Raw genomic sequence first — 21,924 nt, forward strand, 5'->3', positions numbered from 1 at the left:
GGAGGGTGGAGGGACAGTAGATTGAGTCACAGGGAAGCCGGGGCCTCTCTGAGCTTCTCGGGGACTTGAGCCTCCCGGGCTTCAAACAAGGTTCCCCGGGCTGAGCATAAGCCCCTCCCGTCCCCAGGTCTATACTATCCTGCTGATCCAGCTGCTGGTGACCTTGGGGATCGTGGCTCTCTTTACCTTCTGGTGAGTTGGCATTGCAGACCAGCACTTTTGGGGAGAGTGGCTGTGACCAGGCCTGGGACGTGGGACCCAGAGCCAGATTTCTCTTGGAATGTTTGCCTGGAGAGACTTGTGTGGGCAGTGGAGCTCCTCGTACTAGGGGCAGCCTTAGCGAGTGCACACATAGGAGCCATCCCTCCAGTGTGGGGTGGGCCTGGTGCCTTCTGGGTCCCTCTCAGATCCTCAGGCTCCACCTCCAGGCACTTCTGAGCCCAGCCTGGGACTGTGGCTGGGGCTTCCCAAGTTACCAGGGGTGCACGCCTCCTTTCTTTCTCTAAAGCCCTGTGAACTGGGGGGAGGGGGCAGATGCCAATTGGAACTAGAATAGAGACAGAGGGTAAATTCTTGTTCTTTCTCCTCCCTTCTCTGCAGTGACCCCGTGAAGGACTATGTCCAGGCTAACCCAGGCTGGTACTGGGCATCCTAGTGAGTAACCCCGGGCCCCCAGGCCCCTCCCAGAGAACCGCCCAGGGACACATGGTGGGAAATCTCTGTTGGCAGCGTACAAGCCCGTGGCCTCTCCCCACTCCAGTAGGAACCATTCTCACAAGTGCGAGGCCAGAAGGGCCCCTCTGGGGTGTTTAGGTCTTAAGGGGAGGGAAGGAGGCAGATGTAGGTTCTAGTACCTGCACTAGGAGGGAAGGGTAGGGCTGGGGCCATGGCTGGGGAGACTCAGACCTTGCCCTGAAGGGAAGGGAGAGAGGACACCTTGGTCCACACTAATAATAATGTTGCTATTCTTATTAACGTTGTTATTAATGCTTACCAATAGAATTATTAACTATAATTGCTACTACTTATAGAATGCCTAATGAGGGCTGGGCATTGTTCTGTGTGCTTGATATATGGTATTGAAATCATTCCTCAAATCTACGTGGTATGATTCTCTCAGAAAACTAAGGCCCAGATACGTTGAGTAATCTGTCCACGGTCACACAACTGGTGGTGGAGCTGGGATTCAAACCCAGAATTCAGGGTGAGGCTTGTGTTCTTAATCCCTCTGCCTGGAAGACTCCCTTCCTCCCGAGCCACTCAGCTCCTGGTTGTTCTATACTCTTCAAGGAATGTGGCAGGTGACTTGAGAGAAGTTCAACAGTGTAAGTGATTCTGACCCTCCCATCTGGGCAGTGCAGCGGTCATTCTGGACAGTTCTGCTCTTGGCGGACTCTCCAGCACCTGCCAAACCCAGCTCTGTGCTGGGGCTGCTGGGGAGGAGCCGTCCGTGGGGGAAGGCAGTGGGCGGCACGAGGCAGCCAGTGAGAAAGTGGCACTCGGAGGAGGGGACGAGAGAAGGTGTGAGCCTGGTACACTGAGCCCTCGGACCATGTCAGGGGTCACCTCAAAGGATGGAGACTGGAGTGGCTTAAGCAACAATGTGGCAGTGGGACTGCTTTGATGAATTAGGGACTAGATTGTCCAAGGACTAGAAGGCTCCCTGTAGGGGAATCCAGGATATCTCAGAGAACAGTGGGGACTGAGGCGGTAGAAGCTCCAAGAAGCCTGCCCCGTAGGGCTGGCCCAGGCCTGGTCCAGAAAGGGATCAGATGGGGATGTGGGCTCAGCTCATAGTCCCCTGGGCCACCTCGAATCCAGCACAGCCCCAGAGTGAGCTTTGAGTTTATGCAAGCCATGCAAAGGCTGATGGGAAGGAGACTCCTGCTGGCCTCTGGGGCCTCTCAGAGGAGTGGGGGAGTGAAGGGAAGTCTCAGTCAAGCTGGGGGTCCCAGGGGAGGAGGCAATCCCCCCAAAGCCTTCCTTAGGGCACAGGAGGGAGGGCCTGTCTGCAGACCAGGCAGGAGGCATGCGTCTTGGGGAGCTGGGAGGCACTGTGTGGTAAAGCTAATGAGGCCCAAGGGACTGCCACCCTGGCCAGCCTGCGCAGCAGGTTGGCATGGCTCCCAGTACGTCAGTGCGGCCCGGCAGCCTCAGGTGTCCTGAGAACTCGGGGATGGAGACCCCAGGCCTTTTGCCAGACCTTCTGTAGGAGGGTCTGCGAGACACCACGTCCTGAGCAGATGGTAGCAGGGGGTCAGCCCAGACATGAGCAGGCTCGGAAGTTGGGGCAGAGTCCACCCCACTGAGGGCAGGCATCAGAATCTGGCCTCTGAATGGCAAGCTTTGTCAATGCTCCTCCTCAGCACATCGAGGCAGAAAACAGAGATGCTGTCCCTGGCTCAGGGGTGGGAGGAGGGCAGAGCAATAGGAAGTGGGCATGGACCATGTGCTGTTTATGGGATGTCACAAAGCCTTCAAGATACTCAAGAATTCCACCACCCTTTTTACCAGGAAAGCAGCCTGTGGCTCTGCCCTGCCCTACCTGCTCCTCACCCCTCAATACCGTTCGCCCTGCACCCTGAATTGGCCTCCTGGTCTGAAGCCCAGCAGTATCATCCCCTCCAACATCCTAAGCCCTTAATAGCAATGAGAGAGTAAAACAGCTCTTTTTTTTATACGAGACGCTGTTCTATTTTTCATTTGATCCTTACATTAACCCTACCAAGGCAGATAGTATTATTATCCGCATTTTACAGGTAAGGAAATTGAGGCTCAGAGAAAAGTTACTGCTTCCAAAGTAGCATAACCACATTTTTCTGATTGCAAAGCGCATGCACTTCTCCTCAGTGCTCTATGCCACCCTCGTGGCTCAGGGCTGGTCCCAGAGCAGGACACGGGAGGGGAGGAGACTGGTTTTAGATGCTGTGGCCACCGCACCACCCAGCACTCCCTACCCCCGTACCCCGCCCCGGCGAGCTTCACTCCTCTGTCCTGACACTCTGTAAACAGACGGTGGCTCCAGTCCAAGCCCTGGGCCCAGGCTCTGACACACAAGTCAGCTTCTCTCTCCCTTCTGCTGGGACTCATTTCCTGCCCCCTGGGATGGCAGCCTTCTAGCACTGCGCTGCCCCCACCCCAGCCACAGCTTTCCCGAGGCCCCAGTCTTCTCCCTCAGTGAGCTCCCGCCTTATTGTCTGATTGCTCCCTCGGAGCCATGGCAGCAGGAACTGCGGGCCTCCCCACAGTAGGAAAAAGTAAGGGCTGTGGGGTAGGGGTGGGGGAACCAGGTGGAGGAGGGAAAGGTGGTGGGGGAGGCTTGCTCACAGCTGCTCCAGGAAGCTGTCAGTCTTACTGCAGTAATAACAACTCTCAGCCTCAAGTCTTTACTCGTGCCAGGCCCCGTGCTAAATGCTTGATGTGCATTCTTTCATTTCAATCCTTCCCGCAGCCCAGTGAGTTGATACTAATGTTCTTGTTTCCAAAGGAAGAAATTGGGGCTTTGCAATTAAGTAACTTGTTCAAGGTCACAAGATAGTAGTGGCAGAGCCGGCATGTGAATGTTGAATGTCAGGCTCCGGGCCCCGCCATACCCCCAGGTCAGTCTCTTTCCCCTTCTTCCTGGCCACGTGTCTTGAGGGATGAGGAGCGATGGACCAGAGGGAAAAGGAGACTGGACCCTTGGCCTCAGGAACCTTCCCTTCTGGTCAGGGGAACAGGACCCACACCCAGGACACACAGAGAGGAGGCATTATTACTGTTGTTGAAGCAACTGACTAATGACTGCAGTGAGTCCAAAAGATAGCAACACTGGGGTGTTTCTCAACTAGGGCAGGAGATTCTACGTCTCTCGCAGAACAGGATGTTCAGCAGCCCTGGCCCTGGCGCTAAGAACCCCTGTCACTGTGACAACGGTGCCACATCATGCGGGAACCACTGAAGAACGGGAGAGGGTGAAGGTGGAGGGCCCCGCGCACCAAGGCCAATAAGGCTTGTCTCAGCCCCACATTTCCTGTCCTTCTGCATTTCCCTAGAAACACTGAAAGATCACCAACCAGTGCCAGGCCCTGGGATACAAAATGAGGAGGTCGCAGACTGGTGCCCCCAGGGGCTATGCCTGGGAGCCCGATGAGCAGGCCCGCGGGATGGGGGAGTGCAGGCTTCGGTCCAAGTATACCCGTGGTGCCAAGGAAGCCCCGCCGACCCAGACCTCAGACGTCCTTGCCAGTCGGTCCCTTCTGGAGGGACTAGAGTGGGAGGTGCAGAGGGTGATGAGAGGGGAGCGGGGAGGGCTGGAGTGTGGGGAGGGATGGGCTGGAGAGGTGGGCGGGGGTGGATCATGCAGGGCATTGCCAGGTCTTTGGAAATTTTAAACAGGGGAGTCTTGTGGTTGGGTCTGCCAGTAGCTTGCAGGGTGGAAGCCAGGGCTGGAGGCAGGAGGACCAGAGGGAGAGAGGGAGCCCACCAAAAGGGGCGGTGGTGGGAATGGAGAGAAGGGGACAGGTTTGAGAGCTGCCTGGGTAGGAGGATGAACAGGTCCAGGTGATTAACCAGGCACGGCAGTGAGAGTCAAGGATGACGAGGAGGCCTCTGGCTGGGTAACGTGGAGGGTACCTGTCTCCCACAGTAGGGCCGCGGGAGAAGAGCAGGGGAGAGGGTAAGTTCGGGTCTAACCTGTCAAGTTTGGCGCATTCCTGAATAGCCATGTCTGCCCAGTGAGCAGATGGATATTCAGGTGCTCAGTTAAGAAGGAAAGCCTAGATCAGAAATATAGGTGTGTGTCATGAGCATCTGCCTAATAAAGGAAGTCCCGTGAATGAGTGAGCCCCCCAGGAAGAGCATGAAGGGAGACTCACCCGCAAGACCCTATGCATGGAAGGAAGGAGGCATATTTAGAGATACTCTGAAGGAGACTGAGGAGTGGCCAGGAAGGTAGGAGGGGAACAAGTGTCATTGTGGAGCCAGGGAAACAACAAAGAGAGCACATGTTGTGGAAGAGTCAGGTAAGATATAGACTGGCAAGTGCCAGCTGGACTCAACAAGGTCACACTAACGTGGCAAAGCCAGGTCTCATTGAGTGAAGCTGGGGTCGGGTTTGTTGGGTTGGGGAGTGATTGGAAGATGGAGAAGAAGACAGTGAGTGGAGGTAACTTTTTCAAGAAGCTTAGCTGTGGGTTGGTTAAGGTGGAAGTAGCAAGAACCAAGGAAGATGTTGATTAAAGATGGAAGACAGCTGAGGAGGTTTGCGTGCGAGGCGAGATAGCAGTAGAAAGGTTTAGGTAATAGAGACGGCAGGGCGGTCGAGGGTGTGGGGCCCAGAGCCCAGGCTGGGGCGATTGCCCCGGGATGGGAGGGGGGCAGGAGGAAGGGCACGGATGCACGAGGATGGTGGTAGATGGCAGGCAGGGAGCCCCGGGAGCCCCAGCTCATCTCAGATCTTTCTGGGACGCATCAGGCCAGACCATGCAGGAGAGTGAGGGAGACCTGGAGGTCTGGGGATGGCGAAGGACGATTGGAATCGCTGCTGTGGGGGACGAGCGAGAGAACCGAGGAGGGAGATAGGGAAGGATGGTGGGCGCCACGTAGACAGCCCTCTTGGTGCTGAAGACCACGTGTTGGTGGTGGCCCCGATCTAGGGCATGCCCTACCCTTGGGTCCTCAGCCCTCATCTCCTGCCCCCCAGACTGGCCTCCACCTTCACTGGTCTCCAAGAAATCCTCAATTCTCAATCCCTATCTCTGGGTTGTGCCTGAGCTCCCCGCCAGTCTCCCACTGGACATAGCCACCTGTTCCAGAAATCCACGCCACGGGTACTGCCTGTTCGTGCCAGGCACTAGCAGGACAGCCGAGGCTCCTGCCCTCGCCCCTGCCCCTACTAGTTGGGTAGACCGCCAGCAAAGTACCTGACGAGGTCATTACAGGCAGCGCCAGGGCTGGGGAGGGCCTGAAGGAGGCAGTGTGGGGCTGGGACGCTGGAGCCAGAGTGCCTGGGTTCTAATCCTGCCTTTGCCACATGGTAGCTGCATGAGCTTGGGTAAGTCACCTGGCCTCACTGTACCTCAGCTGTTAAGTGAAAGGCATGGTTCATCAAGAAGATATGAGGATTACGGTAGCTAATATTCACATAACACTTAGCATTCTGCCTGGCACACGGAAAACAGTGTATAGGAGCTTTTCTTTTGAAATAATAAGACAGTGTCCAGGGAGGCCACTTTGGATTGATTGAGTGGGTAGTCAGCTGGCCCATGGCACCCAAATATTTCTAGAAGCAGGCTTATCCTCTTCCCCTTCTCCTCTTTTAGAATTGGACCGCCGCCCTGCCCATCGTTAAGTTCTGGGATGACTGTAGCCTTACCGCTGTCCCCATCACTTACCAGGTGCCCTGTGGGGGTAGAGAGTGGGATGAGCGGGGACTGGCGGACTCACCATTGACCTGTCTTTCACAGCGCTGTATTCTTTGCGACCTACCTGACCCTGGCCTGCTGTTCTGGACCCAGGTAGGACGATGGCTTGAGGAACAACTTGTGGGAACATGAATCAGATTTTGAACACGCTGGCCCCAGTGCCGCCTACCACCAGTGTGCTGTGCACCTCTAAGAGGGCCCATCCCTCTCTGGGCCCCATCATGCAGGCCAGCCCCTTCTTCCCTTACTTAATACCTCTGAGGTGGGAGGAGGCTGTAGCCGAAGGAAGAGCCTCCAAGAAGAGGGGATGGGGTTGGGCAGAGATGCCCTCCCTGCAGGGGTGACCCAGCCTGCGGCTGCTGGCACCCCCGTGCTCCTCTGAACTTAGTGGCTTGCCTTTCAGGAGGCACTTCCCCTGGAACCTGATTCTCCTGACCATCTTTGTAAGTGACTGGGGGTGGCTGGGGAGAGAGGCAGAGTCGGGGGGAGAGGGAGGAGGCGGGGAGGCTGGGATTCAAGGGCCAGGAAGTCCAGGTTGGGGATGTCTAATGTGGAGTCACTGGGGCAGAGGGATATTTTCACCCCGCTTCTTCCCCAAAGACATTCCACCTTCTTTCCAAGTGGGCTTAGTCTGCCTGTTCTTCCATCCATCCACTCTCTCTCTATTGTGATTTTGTCTTGAAGAGGTTTGCATGGGGGATCCTAGAGTTATGGATAATGACGTGCAGGAGGCCTTGGAAAGGGGAGCGGAGCAGGGCTCTGCAGATGGGAGAAAGGCACAGCCGGCACGCCGGCCAGGACACTGCTTCGCCAGGCCTGAGTCCTAGAAGTAAATATGTGGGGGTGAAGCGGGCTTAGAGCTGAGGGGTCTGCGCAGGGGTGAGGACCCAGGCTGGAGCTGGAAGGTGTCTAGGCCCTGAAGCCTGAGTCCTGGAGCATTTCTGCTTTTCCTTTCAGACCCTGTCCATGGCCTACCTCACTGGGATGTTGTCCAGGTAAAGGGCACAGGTGGGGGGGAGGGGCCGTAGGCTAGGCTTAGAGCCAGGGACTCACCACATGCTGGGGGGAGCTGCCCACAAACTCCATCCTCCTGAGAGCATCTGAATGTGGGGGTGGATTTCAGCAGGCAGGAGACGTCGGCCTCGAGCCCTCTCCCCAAACACTCAGCCGTACCATGCCTCTGGGACCTGGCTACGTCGTGTTCGGGGGAGATAGAGAGACCAAGGTGACTCCTGTCAGGCTGTAGCTTAAAGACCCAAGACGTCTGATCACAGAAGTTCCCACCTCCGGGCAGCAGCACAAACCCCTCTCCACCCCCACTCCCACTCCCTAAGATCCTTCGAACAGGATTTCAAGTCTAACGTGTTGGAGACAGCAGGGCCCAGGAGAAAGGCCCGGGAGGCAGGGAGGTTCCTGGGAAAAGGGGAGGCGAGGGTGGGGGCAAGAGTCCAGGGGACCAGGCCTGGAAGCCCTGCTGGAGACTGAGCCTGGCCTACGGTCCCGCAGCTACTACAACACCACCTCCGTGCTGCTGTGCCTGGGCATCACGGCCCTCGTCTGTCTCTCCGTCACTGTCTTCAGCTTCCAGACCAAGGTCAGCGCTGGGCTCGTGGGCAGAGAGATGGGGTGGGGGGCTCCAAGCATAGGGTCCCCAGCTGGTGAGAGATTAAGGGGTGAGCTGGATCTGGGGAGTCCACCGGACGAGGTGTGGGGAAGGAACGCTGGGCCCTGGGGGCGGGTCCTGGGCCGAGGCCTGCTGTGAGGGCCTCAGCCAGCTGCTGACACCTGTCCCCTCCTTGCAGTTTGACTTCACCTCCTGCCAGGGTGCGCTCTTTGTACTGCTCATGACTCTCTTCTTCAGTGGACTCATCTTGGCCATCCTCCTGCCCTTTCAATATGTGAGTCTTGGGGACTCCTGGCGGGCCCCATGGGGAGGGCGGCGGGCCTGCTGACCAAAGGGTGCTGCTTCCTCCCGCGCCCTCCAGGGAAGGCCCGGAGCCAAAGGCTCGCAGCCTGCCACCCTGTCCGGCCCCTCCTGGCACCTGCCCTGGGCCTGCTGGCAGTGTAAGCAAACCAACAAGGAGGCCTTTCTCAGCAGGCCTGGGCACCTGCCTGCTCCATGAGCCACATCCGGCTTCACCTTTCCCATCCTGCCTCGGAGCGGGGGCGGGGGGGGGGAGGTGAGGCTGGAGGCGACTGTGCCACGGAGCATTTAAACAGCTGCAGGGGAGGGAGCTCTAGAGCTCCCCCCGTGCCACCAGACCCAGAGGAGCCGTGAGGAAGGGCCTCCTGGGGCCCTTGGGGGGGTCAGCCGAGTCCAGAGGGGCAGACCCTGGGCAGCCAGGCGGGGGGCCAGGCAGTGGGCTGAGCCTATTCACCCCCACCCCACTGGAGCATCCATGGTGCCGGCCAAATTCCAGCTCTTTCACAGTGCCCAGCCCGCCCTGGGAAACCCAGCTAGGACTTCCCTGGGCTCAGTGACCCATTTTAGGTACTAAGGCCCCTGCAAATGGAAAAGGGGGCAGACTGAGGGCTTCACAAGAGGAGTCTGAGATTCCAATCCTGAGAACCCAAGAGACCAAGCTAAAGATTATTGGACCCCTGCTAGAGGCTCTGTGCTTATACCTGCCTCTGCTCCTCTCAGTACTTGGCCCCCGGCCCCCTCCTACCAGGCTGGGACCAGCACTCCTCATCCCCCATTTCTCCACCACACGGTGCTGACCCCCAGCCCCCAGGGCCCTGCTCCTGCTCCAGGACAACTGGATTGGTTCTGGCATTTCCTTGGCTCTTCCCAGGATCCGGTTGACGAGGGGAGGGGCCGGAGCTGGCCTGGAGCCCTCTGTGTATCTAGGATGGGGGGTGGTTCCGGGAGGGGCCCCAGAGCTTCAAAGAACCCCTTTATTGACTTTACAGTCTGCTGGGATGCCTGTGTTTCCGGGAATCTTGTGGGGAAGGACCCTAGAGAGGGCAGAGCTGGTGTGGTACCTCTTACAGGGTTTCCACTCACAGCTGGGCGCCCCGCGACCTGGGGGAACCGAGATTGGGAAGGAGCGCTGCTCCGGCCCTTGCAGGCAACCTCATCATGCACGGCCGGGCAGGAATTCCAGCTCCTTCCACACCCATGCCCCTGATTTCAACTCTTTGTCCCCTTCCACCTGAGCCCCTTACTGGCACAGGCAGGGCCTGGGAACTTCCCACAGAAGGACAGACAGGCCCTGTACAGGGCAGGGAGGAAGGAACAGCCTCCGCCCAGGCCCAGGCTGGGAGAATGACAGGGCCCCAACAGGAAGGGCCACTCTGGTGCCGCCTGAGCCTGGGGCTGTGTGTGGAGGCAACGAGTGCCGGTCAGGTTGGGCGCTCCCCCGCGAGGCCCCCCATGGTCACTCTTATCCTGGGGTTCCCCCACCTGCCCTGAACACGCAGAGAATCAAGGATCCCTGCTGGGGTCCTGGAGTTTCTTAGGGACTGCTGGGGAGGGTTGGGGCCGTGAGAGAGGGTCCCACCGGCAAGGTCTGTCCCGCATCCCCCATTCTCTAGACTAAGCTGTCCTTTTTGCCCCTCTGCCCCACTGTCCCTCTGCGGTCCCTAAGCCCATTGTCGCCCCACAGGTGCCCTGGCTCCACGCAGTGTATGCAGTGCTGGGAGCAGGCGTGTTTACGTTGGTAAGTGTGGCTCCCTGGGGGCGGCCCTCTCAGCCTCTGATCATCTCCCCAGGCCCTCACCGCCTCTGCCTCCTCTCAGTGTCCCTGAACCTGTGAAGCGTCTGGGGCAGGGCAGGGGTTGGTGCTAAGGTCAAGGAAATCTGTCTGGTCCCCAAGACGGACCAGCTGATCTGGGCAGAGGGGGAAGGAAGGTCGTACTAGCAGGACTGAACTTTAGACAGAGCTGCGAAGAGGCACCCCTCACTCAGGGGGAGAGCCAGGGCTCCACATGGGGCTGGAAGAGTGAGGGTGTCCTGGCCACGTGGACGCAGATAGTGGTCACTCTCCTAGGGGTGCTGGGAGGGTGTCTTGGAGCTAAGGAGGTTCCTAAGTACCCTCTGAGAGAGAGGCACTTAGATTGGGCTTGTTCTTGGTTGTTCCCCCAAACTGAGAGTGTGGCTGATGATGACTGCAATTCTGAGCATAATAACAGCTAATGTTTCTTGAGCACTTGCCACCTTCTCCTCCAAAAGCTCTCCGGTTGTGCTTCATCCTCAGCATAATTCTGTAAAATAGGTTCTATTGTTGTCAAATTAAGATGAGGCGCCTTGCCCTGGCCAAGTGGCTCAGTTGATAGGAGTGTCGTCTTGTAAACCAGATGGTGACGGGTTCAATTCCCAGTCAGTGCACATGCCCAGATTGTGGGTTCAATCCCCATTTGGGGTGTGTATAGGAAAGCATCCAATCGATGTTTCTCTCTCATATTGATATTTCTTCTCTCTCTCTCTCTTTCTCTTTCTCTCCCTTCCTCTCTCTCTAAAGGCAATAAAAAGAAATGTCCTTGGGTGAGGATAAAAATTTTTTTTTATAAAATAAGGAACCCAAAGCTCAGCTGTTAAATAACTTGTCCAAGGCCGTCCAGCATTCAGGAAAGTGGTAGGACCAGATTGGGAACTAGATGGTCTGGTTCCAGAGCCCCCCTGGCTAGGTGGGAGGGGAGTGGGTAGCTGGAAGCAGGTGCCCAGGGGACAGAAGGTGACCAGTGGAAGGCATGGGCCTGGAGCAACCCAACACAGACCGTTTTCTCAGATGGGCCCCAAGCATGAATGTGATGGTGCTCCAGGATCCAGGGGGATAAACTCATGTTGGTGACACCTCAGGAATGGGGGGACCCAAGGTAAACATCCACTGCCAGCAGGAGCAATCACCAGACGGCCCTCTTCCTCCTGGGAATGTTCAGCTCAAGTCAGTCTAGCCAGAGTTCTGGGCTTAGTAACAGGCTCCAGAGGCTTGTGGGTGATAGACTGGGGAAGCAGAAATGGGGGAACATAGGAGGTCATATCTCTGAGCCGAGGGTTTGGATTGAGATCAAGCCAGGAATGAGGGTGTGGCCAGTTCGTTCATTCATTCATTTCCACAGGTCTTTATTGCGCACCTACTATGTGTGATGTGTGCCAAGATGCCACATAGTGGCGCTCAGTAAATATTTGTGCAATGAGTAAATGACCTCCAGGCTCAGAACTTGAGGGCTGGAAGGGACTAAAAAGGGATCTAGTGAAATGCCAAGCCCCTCCTTTTACAGATGAGAAAAACAAACCCTTAAAGAAGTTAAATGGTCTGCTGCAGGTTTCCCAGCAAGATGATGACATGTCAACTAAGCGTGGCCTTGGTCAAGACTAGGGTGACCGACTTATCCCAGTTTACCCAGGACTTTCCTGGCTTTAGCACCGCAACTCCCGCTTCTTGGGGGACCTCATTAATCTTGGGCAAACCAGGATGGTCGGTCACCCTATGACATTAATTTTGCTCGCTCCTGGACCAGCGCTCTTCGGGCAGTACATGCTAGGGACAAGTTTAGACTAGGAGGATGGGGCGGGGAATCTGCAAGGAGGAAAGAAAGAGGGAGGGCCACACTAGGAGAGTGAGCCTGCTGGGGTGTCAGAGGGCAGCCAGGGTTTGCCAGGGACAAATGGAAGAAGAGGGGCCAGTGCAGGGCGCAGCGGGAAGAGGGCGAGCGTGATGGGAGGGCTGGGGAGCTCGCTCGGCGCCCTGAGGATCAGGTCGCAACAAGTGGGGAGGCCGTCTGTGCAGGTAGGGTTGGATCAACAGTAATCCACTGAATTTGTTTAATAATCCCTTGTGCTATTAGGATAATAAAAATAATCCCAACCATTTGCTCTACCCTTTACCTTTTAACAAAGTATTTTCACACCTATGACCTCATTGGATTTTCATCTCAACCCAGGGCAGCGCTGATGTTATAAGACCTGATTCCCACCTCGGAAGCCCTGGGTGTCAAAGAGGTGGCACAGAGTCCCCCTGCCGGTCAGGGGCACACTTAGGACGGAGGCCAGGTGTCCTTTGCCCAGGCTGGTGCCATTTCCAGTGCCCCATGGTCGTGCTCAAAGAGGACAGTTCCTATTGTCTTAGAGTTGGGGGAGGCTGAGCGGTCTCCCCAGTAACCGCGCCCCACCGCCTCGCACCACCAGCATTGTCCTCCCTGCTGGGTCGCTCCCATCAGCACAAAAACAAGGCTTCTCTCTCTCTCTCTCTCTCTCTCTCTCTCACACACACACTCACACACACACACACACTGCCTCCTATTCCTCACCCTGCTTTATTTTGTTTGTATCACTTCTCACCCTCTGACATACTAGACATTTTTCTGATTTGTTCGTTTCTTGTTTGTCTCCTTCCAGCAGAGTTTTAATTCCTCGATGGCAGGGACTTCTGTCTGGCTCATCTAGGCGCTGCATCCCCAGTGCCCAGAACAGTGCCCGGCACACAGTAGGCACGCTTTGATGTTGTGGGTGAAGGGGTGCTCAGAGGCGCGGCTGAAGAGCTGTCAGAGCAGGGCAGAGAAAGTGGCTGCGAGGGTGACTTGAGAGCTGCGTCAGTCTCCTGTGAGTCACCAGGGAGGCAGGAACCACAGAGCCTAATTACTCGTGAATGTCTCATTAGGACATCAACACACCCGAAGGTCCCTGGTCGGGCTCATTTTTCAGGTTATGTAAACAATGTTCAGGAACAGGTGATGTGACTCCCCCTGCCTTCAGTTCACTTGGGCCAAAGGAGGGAGGACATACAGCTGGTCCCAGGGGGTAGGGGAGAGTTGAGGGGGAGTCGCTGGACTCATTCCCCTCCCTCCTTTCAATTTCAGGTAGACGGGGGCCCTCAGAGGCCCAGTCCCACAAGATCTAAGGTCCCTTGGTCTTCCCGTGAACCCCCAACCCAGAAGGTCCTCGACTTCCGTCTGACCCTCTGTCTAGCTTCAGTTCTGTCCCGTGGAATCCGTGGTTGCCTAGCTCCAGCCCATCCCACAACCAGCCCCCAGTACCCCTGCGCTCTCCTGCTGCCCATCCTGGCTTCCCCTGCCCTAGCGTGGGGGAGCCTCGGTGCCCCAAGGGGCCCTTCCTGTGCTGCAGCTAGAAGAATTCCAAGATAGCACACGGCACATCCCTGCCATGAGAAGGGGGTGAAGAGAAGTGTCGCAGGAGGCCCTGACCCCCGCTCCCCCACCCCCAACCAGCCTGAGGCTTGGGAGAGCTTTGAGAATCATATGGTTTTCTCTCCTAGAGATTGAAGCCCTTCCCCTGAAAGACTCTGCCATTTCTGAGGGCAAGGCCATGCAGCTGGACTAGGCTGAGACTGGGGGATGGGGAGCCCAGGCTTTTTAGGGTCGTGGTCCAGCCTTGAGGAACAGGCCCCTTCCAGGGGGAAAGTGTGCTCAGAGGCGCCCTCCTCCCAGGCCTCACCTCAGCCTCACTGCCTGAAGTGCCAATTGTCGGGAACCAACGTGCTGTGTGAACCAAGCCCTTGCAACACCCAGACCCAGAGCCCTCCTCTCCCCAGCCCTGGGAGTGGTGGACTGAGGGAGAGGGTGTCTCAGACGCCCTGTGGGAAGTATCTGACCCAGGCAGGGTCAGGAAGGGAGGGGAGGAGTCTCTGCTCTCATATTCAGGATCGGGGTTCTCCAGAGCAGAGCTGGGGGCCGCACTGTCAGAAGGGCCAGGGGAGCCTGCAGAGCAGGAGGGAGCTCTCTGGGTGGCCACGTACATCTCACCTGAACCACATTCAAGGCTTAGCTCATCTTCTTACCGCTGTGACCTTGGGCAAGTTACTTAACCACTCTGTGCCTCAGTTGCCTCATCTTTAACACGGGGCTGATATTAACTTTTTCACAATACTGTACATAAGCATTGTGAGTTGCTGTCACAACATTACATAAGATAATATGTAAAAAGAAAAAAGGAGACAGCCTAGCACCCAAACGTGGCAGTTTCTCAGCTGCTGCAGTAGCTTGTACCCTTATTATAAATGTGAGCTTTGCAATTCAGCACTGGATTTTGGAGCTAGCGTACCTGGGCTCAGATCCATTCTCTGCCACATTTTAGCTATGTGAGCTGATCCAATCATGTAACTTCTGTGTGCTTCCATTTTTTTTAATCTGTAAAATGAAGATAGTGATAGCACCGACCTCATAGGTCATTGTAAATTTAAAATGAATTAATATATGCAAAGCACTTAGAAAGTGCCTGGCATGTCATCAGTGACCAATAAGTGTTACCTGTTAGTAGTAGTGAGTTGCCTAAGGTCAGAGGCAAGATTTGAACCCCGGTCTGTGTGACTCCCTGGTCTGCGTATACTCGTGCCTTTCTTCGCAGGACCCCCCCACAGGCTCTCCGACGTACTTTGCACACTGCTCCCCTTTTATCTTGGGCCAGGCTTTCTGGCTCGCATGCCTGTCATACCCTGTTCCCTCAGTGGCCACTCTGGAGACGCATGCCAGAACCCAGTGCAGTTGTTTGTGCCATTTAAACTTTTGACACCCAGGTCAGTGAAGACAAGAGAAATATGTTCCATTGGCCTCAGGCCACTACAGGACTCCAGGTCTCCACTTAGCACCTCTCCTCCCTCACCCCGACCAGGCTTAAGCCTGGTCGCTTCTTTCTAAAGAATCCCCAAAGCCCAGGCTCACTCTCCAGCTCAGGAAGTGGCGGCAGGAGCGCCTGCATCCCCAAGGAAGCCTGCAGTGCTCTGGGCTATGAGCTCTGTTTACACAGCTCTTCCCACCTCTTCTATCCTTGCACACCCACATGCGTGTATGCATGCACTGTGCCCTGAGCCAGTGTCACATGGTGGGAAGAGAGTGAGCTGTGGGGTCAGAAGACAGGCTGTCCTCTCGGCTGTGTGAAGTGGGCAAATCACTTATACTGTCTGTGCCTCAGGCTCCTCAGCTACTTGACAAACATGGTAATGCAACACCGGTCACAGAGGCTTATAGTGGGAGTTCCCAAACTCTTCTTTTTTGTGTAACTTTAACCTTTTCTTTTTTTATTCTTGCCGGAGGACATGCTTATTGATTTTAGAGAGAAAGGAAGGGAGGGAGGGAGAAAGAGAGGGAGAGAAACGTTGATGTGAGAAAGGAACATTGATCGGCTGCCTCTCGTATGCACCCCGACCGGGGACCAAGCCATAACCTAGGCGTGTGCCCTGACCTGCTGCAATCGAACCCACAGCCCTTCGGGTCACGGGAGGACACTCCAACTGAGTCACACTGGCCAGGGCTAACTTTTTACTTTTTATCTTCTAATTACATAATACATGAATACATGTATTCACATATTTCATTTTTTTAATCGTAAATAATATAGGTAAAGCAAAACATTCTTTTAACCATCTCCCTCACTGCCTTCCCCAGGGGTAACCACGGTGGTCAATATCCTTCCAGACCTTTCTATATGAGTTTTATAGATATTTGTTATATCAGCTCCTATGAGATTTGTCTATTAACATAAAAGGGAATCATCTGATATGGATTTTTTTGAACTTGCATTTTTCTTATAACAGCGTGCCAGAGGCGTTTCTGCCTCAGAACTGCTACCCACAGTTTATCTCACCCGGCCCCCGTTGACAGAGTTCAGGGTTGTCTTCGGTGTTTCACTGTGAGGCCCGCTGCCGCAGTGGGCAGCCTCGGGCGTGCCGCTTTGCGTGCTCCTGCTGGCATTTCTGTAGGATGGACACGGTCCACGTGTTATTTATTTTTTTTTTCATGCTGATTCAACACATTGCAAGCGCAGCTTTTTGTATTCACTGCCTGCGTGTTGGTAGCTCTGAGCTGGCCTTTCCCTGGCATGGCTCCCGCCCAGCCTCAGCTCTGGGAGAACAGCCGACCTAAGCCTAAGTCCCGGAGGCAGTGGGGTCAGCCCGAGCACGTATCAAGACCCTGGTCCAACACTAGCCTGCAGGGCGAACCAGGAAAGCTTGCTTTGGCTCCTCTGCCTGTGTGCCTGTCCCCTCCATCCCTGCAGTCTCTCCCTCCCTCCCACTCTATCCTCATCTCCATCAGAATGAGACAGGTAATCTGGTTCCTGCACTAGATAAAGGACTATCAGCAAGTGAGTCACCTGCTTTGAGACTCCTTTCCTCATATATAAAATAGTGACAATAACATCTACCTCCCAAAAGCACATTGGGTGAGTGAGATGAGATAAAAGAATAGTGTGTGCAAGGGCTTTTCAGACATCAGTTAATAGCATCACAGCCCCACACCTGCCTCTGTCCCTATCCCATGTGCCACTCCTGCAGGATCTCCTCTTCAGCTGGCTACCAACTCAAGTACCTGCTATCCTTTTAGGTGTTAGTGGTCAACCCAGTTTTTAGCTGTCAGCTGACATCTTAGCCGCCAATTAAGATGTTAAGTGTAACCGGAATATGTGCTCTCCACCAAGGTGTTAGCTAGCAATGCTCACCGTCACCCGGGGGGATTATTAGTAGGTAACTTTCCCCTGTAATGAATGGTTGCTCGTAATGGAATCTCGGATGACGTCTTTTGCTCTCATTAGGCTATTAGGCTGTTAGTCCTCTGAAGGCAAGTTCCCTAGGATGTAGTTGATACTCAATAAATATTGCTGGGAATAAATGCACGAAAAGCCTTCTGTTGACTCACAGACATGAGGTTGCAGTGCAGTGATTGGTGGTACCAGGCAGTGGGATTGAATTTGGGGCAGGCTCTCCCAGAGAACACCACACAGATAAGCATCCGTGGCCATTGGCCAAGGGCAGGAGCAACCATTTCATTTGTCTTTCCTCCAAGAGAAGAGCCAGCTGGCCGCTCTAAGAGGTCTCCTGGGTAAGTGCTCCTTGGAGGAGCCACCCCCAAACCTGGTCAGGTCCCAGCCTTCTAAGTTGAGAGATTTATTTTCATTAGCTCCCCCGGGGGTGGCCAGGCTCTGGGCAATCAACCAAGCAAGCTACTGATTGATAAACCAGATCAGCAATTTATTAACTTCTGCTGGCAGCGGTGACTGCTCAGCAGCCTGTGGCATTGGAGTTGGCCCCTCTCCTTGCTTGTTCTCTCTACAGAGGAAAATTTATTTCAGAATCCAAATCAAATTCAGAAGGAGCATGGAATGGAGTGAGATGATGCTAAAGAATAATAATAGTTGATGTCACACACACTGTTGTGTTTTTACCCTCAAGACCACACCGTGGTTGCATGACTACTGTCCCAGTTTGTAGATGAGGACACCGAGGCCAAGTGGGCAGCGGCCGCTGAGGGATGAAACCAGCACTCAAACCCAGGAGCTCCAGCTCCAGCCCTTTCTCAGTGCCCCTGAGCTCAGAGAGGCTGACATCCCTGCACAGGGCCCCCCAGCTCTGGCTATGACCCCCCATTTCCCTTCTTTTGAGACCGCACAACTTCCCTTCGTAACATTTCTGCCTCCTCGACGAGCCGCGAGAGACACTGGAGGCTCAGCAGCAGCGTACACTTGTTCTCAAGAGGGCACCGCTCCTTCTGCAGATAAGAACAATAAAACCACATTCATAGCTACCATTCATTAAGTGTTTACCATGTGTCAGGCACCATGCCAGGCGCTTTGCATGCATTATCTCCCTGCCACAACCACCTCAGGAGGAAAGTATTCATCTCCCTTTTACCGATGTAGACTCACAAGCTCAGAGTCTAAATGCTTTGCCCCGGGTCCCGTCACTAGTGAGTTGCAGAGCTAAAACTGGAATCCAGTCAGTCTGACTTTGAGGCCCACGTTCATAATCTACTCCCAGCTCCCCACCTTTGAGGCTGCTGTGTGCCTCGATGTCCCACTTGCTGGAGTTGCTCCCTGTTGGAGTCTCTGCCCCCTGGGTGCTGGGGGCTTTGGCACTGAAGCAGGGAGCCTCACAGGCTTCCACAGGGCTGCACCAAAAGCAACTCTAAAGAGCCTGGGTCCTAAAGTCAGGGAGCCAGGGCCTGGGGTGAAGGAAAGGGATCTGGACCCTAACTTTGAGGGTGCAGAGCGAGCCTCCGTCCCCTCCCCCCGCCCCCGCCACGCTGAACGCCTCGCCCGTCACACCGTGCCTTCCCAGTCTCACAAACCCCCACTCATCCTTCAAAGCCCAGGTAAGGTGTCACCTCTCCTGGGACACCTTTCTCCTACCCAATCAGCCCTAATTATGACATTTACTGGGTTTTATTGCAGTCATCTCACTTATCAGCGAGTCCCCAAGGGCAGGCGTTTGTGTTCCCCTTTGTTTCTGCAGCTCTGTCAGTCGCTGGCACCAGCCCTTGCCCTGTGCATATTTATCGTATAATGAATGTTTCAGAGGCCCAAGGACTACAGGTCCACAAACGAGTGACGGAAGAGCCAGGCACAGCCCAGTTAACAAGAATGTGAATCAATTTAAAGAATTCCAATCCCATGTGGGTCAGTGGTTCATAACCTTTGAGACACTGGTGGAATTTTCTGGCTTCTTTCCCCCAGAAAAGTATGCCGTGCCTGTCAAATTCCGTATGCTACTTCTTGGGGGGTTCTGTTCCACATGCTGGGACCCCAGAGAAAAGCTCTGTGGAGGAGTCACTGTAGACAATGGGAAGGACTGGTAGGGGGCAGCAGGGTGGCAGAGAGGAGCTGTCTCTAAGGGAGTAACTGTGCAGAGTCCAGGAAACCAAGAAGGCGCCCTGGGGAGAGCCTGTTTCCTGGCAGAGGCACAAACCCCGGGTGCTGTCTGTCAGCGGCAGAGCAGGATGGTTAAACACGGGGGGCTCAGGAGCAGGCCCTGGGTCAAATCCTGGCTTTGCCATTTCCCTTTTGTGTAACTTTAGGTACATACTTAACATCTCTGGGCTGTGGTTTACTCTGGGAATAACAGAACCCCTACTAAGTAGGGATATTATTAGGACTAAGCAGGCTAATGTCTATAAAGCACCTAATAAATGTCCATTCCCTGCCTGCTATTACTTGAAGCATTTGTTTATTTTCTAACTGGGAGCAGGTCCTGAGGGAATGACAAGAAAACTAGGACTCAGTTTGACGGTCCCTTAAGGTCCCCTCCTCCAGGAAGCCTTCCCTAACTCCCTGCCGCACTCACACAGGGTCAGGTTCCTTGTGATCAGAACCCTGTACCTTGGTTGCACTCATACTAACAATTACTTCCCACTGGACTTGAAGCTCTGTGAGGTAAGGGATCTTATCTGTTTTGTTCTTTGCTGTATCCCTGTGTCTTGCACATAGTAGGTGCTCAGTTAATAGGTGTCAAATTAGGGACAGAAAGTGCTGGGAAAGTTCCAGATTCCGGGCAGTCACAGAAGGGTCCCTGAGCAGCCAGGCAGCAGGCAATGGCAACAAAATCAGGGCTGGGCCTGGTGGGGGGACACTGGGCCCCCTTGATCAGTGTCACAGTGACTGAACCTTCTGATTTCTCCTGTCTCTTCCCTTCCTCAGTTCCTGGCGTTTGACACTCAGTTGCTGATGGGAAACCGACGGCACTCACTGAGCCCCGAGGAGTATATTTTTGGAGCCCTCAGCATTTACCTAGACATCATCTACATCTTCACCTTCTTCCTGCAGCTTTTCGGCACCAACCGGGAATGAGGAGCCCTTCCTGCCGCCCTTTCCTTCAGCGAATGCTCCCTTGCTGGTCCTCTGACCCTGCCTTGCTCCTGTAAGCCCAGATATAAACTAGCCGCCAGCCCAGCCTGTGGCCAGCCCGCTCACTCCCTCAGCCGTCCCTCATCCTCACCCTCTGTAGCTTGTACCCGTGCCATCAGGGGCCCTGTGGAACTGAGGTCACGCCATGCCCTGTGCCACCCCTTCCCCCCAGTCACACCTCCCAAACTGGGACAGTCAAGGCTAGAGGGTCCTTTGGGTTTGAGGACCCAAGGTATGAGTGGGAGGAGATCAGCAGGATTTTTCGTGTGGGGAAGAGACCCCGGGAAGCCTGGCTGAGGCCTGGACCCCCCTCAAGATTCCTCCTAAGGCTGCCACAGCTGTGTGGCCCTGGGGCACACTGTCCTGTGTCCAGTGCCCCCTCCTCTCGTTCCTTGTAGGTCAAGCTTTGTACGGAATGGGGCTGGAGACGGCTGGGAAATGAGCGAGGGTGCTCTGCAGGGTGGCTGTCCCATGCTGGCCATCTCTCAGCTCTGGGACTAATGGCTTGTTTTAGGGACTGGAGCCCTGGTGCCAGGAACACCTAGAGAGACGTAGGAAGGCAGTGCCATCTACCCTCCTGGGTCATGACAGAGCACTGTTGAGGCAGGAGGGCTCCCAAGCAGGGGCCTGCCCTGGGGCTCCGAGGGAGTGAGCACAGGGCAGCCAACTGGGAGGCCTGGGCTCCGCAGCACCACCAGTTCTCCCCGACCTGCAGCCACCTGCTAGGCCTGTGGGGTTGGCGGGACGGAGCCTATTCCTCTCACCCTCTTCTTTAGCCCCACAGGATACTCCCACAGCCTGAGGCTGAGCGCCAGTGCCCTAGGCCTGGATGTTCTGGGGGGGGAGCGTTACTCTAACTGAGCCAGCCCCATCTGGAGGGAATCCTACCCTGCCCCCAACCCTGCCCCGACCCTGCCCCAAGGCCTTTCTGCACATCTTATTTCTTAAACCCTTCCCCATCTATTGCCATTTGCTGGCTTATCCCTAGCCAGGCCTCCTGAGGCCTCAGTTGGCTGTGCCTGTGTCCCTTTCCCTAGCTTCTCTGGCCACTCAGCACGCGGAGTCCCTAAGCCCCCTCCATTCCTTATCTCCTCATCTCTCTAATTTGGAAGCTATCCAGCCAGAGCCAGTCCCTTCAGCTGGCCCCATGTGATGAGGCCAGGTCTCCTTATCAGCCTCTAGGCGGCTGAGATCTCAGGCAGGGGGCCACGCCTGGGGGAAGCGTGCAGCCAGTGCAGCCAGCACGTGCTAGCAGCCAACTCCCAGCCAGTGGAAAGTTACTGGGTGGGGTCAGGGAGGTTCAGAGTATATTCCTCTCTGTCCGGATACCTCTCTTACTCCTGTGTTGGGGGACCTGTTTACTTGGGGGGATGGTGACTAGGTATGCTGTCTGTGTTCCCAACCCCTCCCTTCCCAACCTTCCTGTTTTCATCTTTCAAGAAATATTGCACACACTCTGTCCTGGGAGCTCAGTTGGTTAGAGTGTTGTCCCAATACACCAGGGTTGCAGGTTTGATCCCCAGTCAGGGCACATACAAGAATCAACCAATGAATGCATAAATAAGTGGAACAACAAATCAATGTTTCTCTTTGACTCTCTGTCTCTCTCTCTCTTCCTTCTTCTTTCTCTCAAATAAATAAAATTTTAAAAAAAGATATTGCTAAAGGACTTAAAGTTTGGTTTCATCTTGGGTATTTGGAGAGATGAACCAAGAAGTGACAGTAGTGTTTGCATGTAAGATAAAGGCAATTGTGAGCAAGGGAGAGATGCCTACTGTGTGTTGTCCTAAATTAACCCATTTCAACAATCCTACAAAGGTGGTGCTCACACACCCCTTGGCAGAGGTGGTCAACGGGCTTGGTAATGAGCCCAAGGCAGCATAGCTAACAGACCAGGTGGGGCTGGAATGAGGCTGCATGGAGGTCAGGCCCTGGCATCACCAGCGATTT

At 55.0% G+C, this 21,924-nt stretch overlaps 1 protein-coding gene across 1 annotated transcript in view; it reads left to right on the plus strand.

The window, feature by feature from the left end:
• The window catches only part of FAIM2 (Fas apoptotic inhibitory molecule 2), a 28,040-nt gene extending 6,430 nt beyond the window's left edge, over positions 1–21,610 (plus strand). The window contains exons 4-12 of the mRNA XM_054590849.1: positions 128–192; positions 601–654; positions 6,447–6,497; positions 6,808–6,847; positions 7,362–7,399; positions 7,911–7,998; positions 8,207–8,302; positions 10,013–10,066; positions 19,768–21,610. Coding sequence (XP_054446824.1) covers positions 128–192; positions 601–654; positions 6,447–6,497; positions 6,808–6,847; positions 7,362–7,399; positions 7,911–7,998; positions 8,207–8,302; positions 10,013–10,066; positions 19,768–19,917 — 636 coding nt within the window. The 3' untranslated portion in view covers positions 19,918–21,610. The remainder of the gene's footprint in view (positions 1–127; positions 193–600; positions 655–6,446; positions 6,498–6,807; positions 6,848–7,361; positions 7,400–7,910; positions 7,999–8,206; positions 8,303–10,012; positions 10,067–19,767) is intronic.
• Positions 21,611–21,924: the final 314 nt, after the last annotated feature.

The sequence above is a fragment of the Pteronotus mesoamericanus genome, unplaced genomic scaffold (genome assembly GCF_021234165.1).
Source record: "Pteronotus mesoamericanus isolate MK-2021 breed Mesoamerican mustached bat unplaced genomic scaffold, CSHL_Meso_final scaffold_21, whole genome shotgun sequence".
NCBI classification, from domain to species: Eukaryota; Metazoa; Chordata; class Mammalia; order Chiroptera; family Mormoopidae; genus Pteronotus; species Pteronotus mesoamericanus.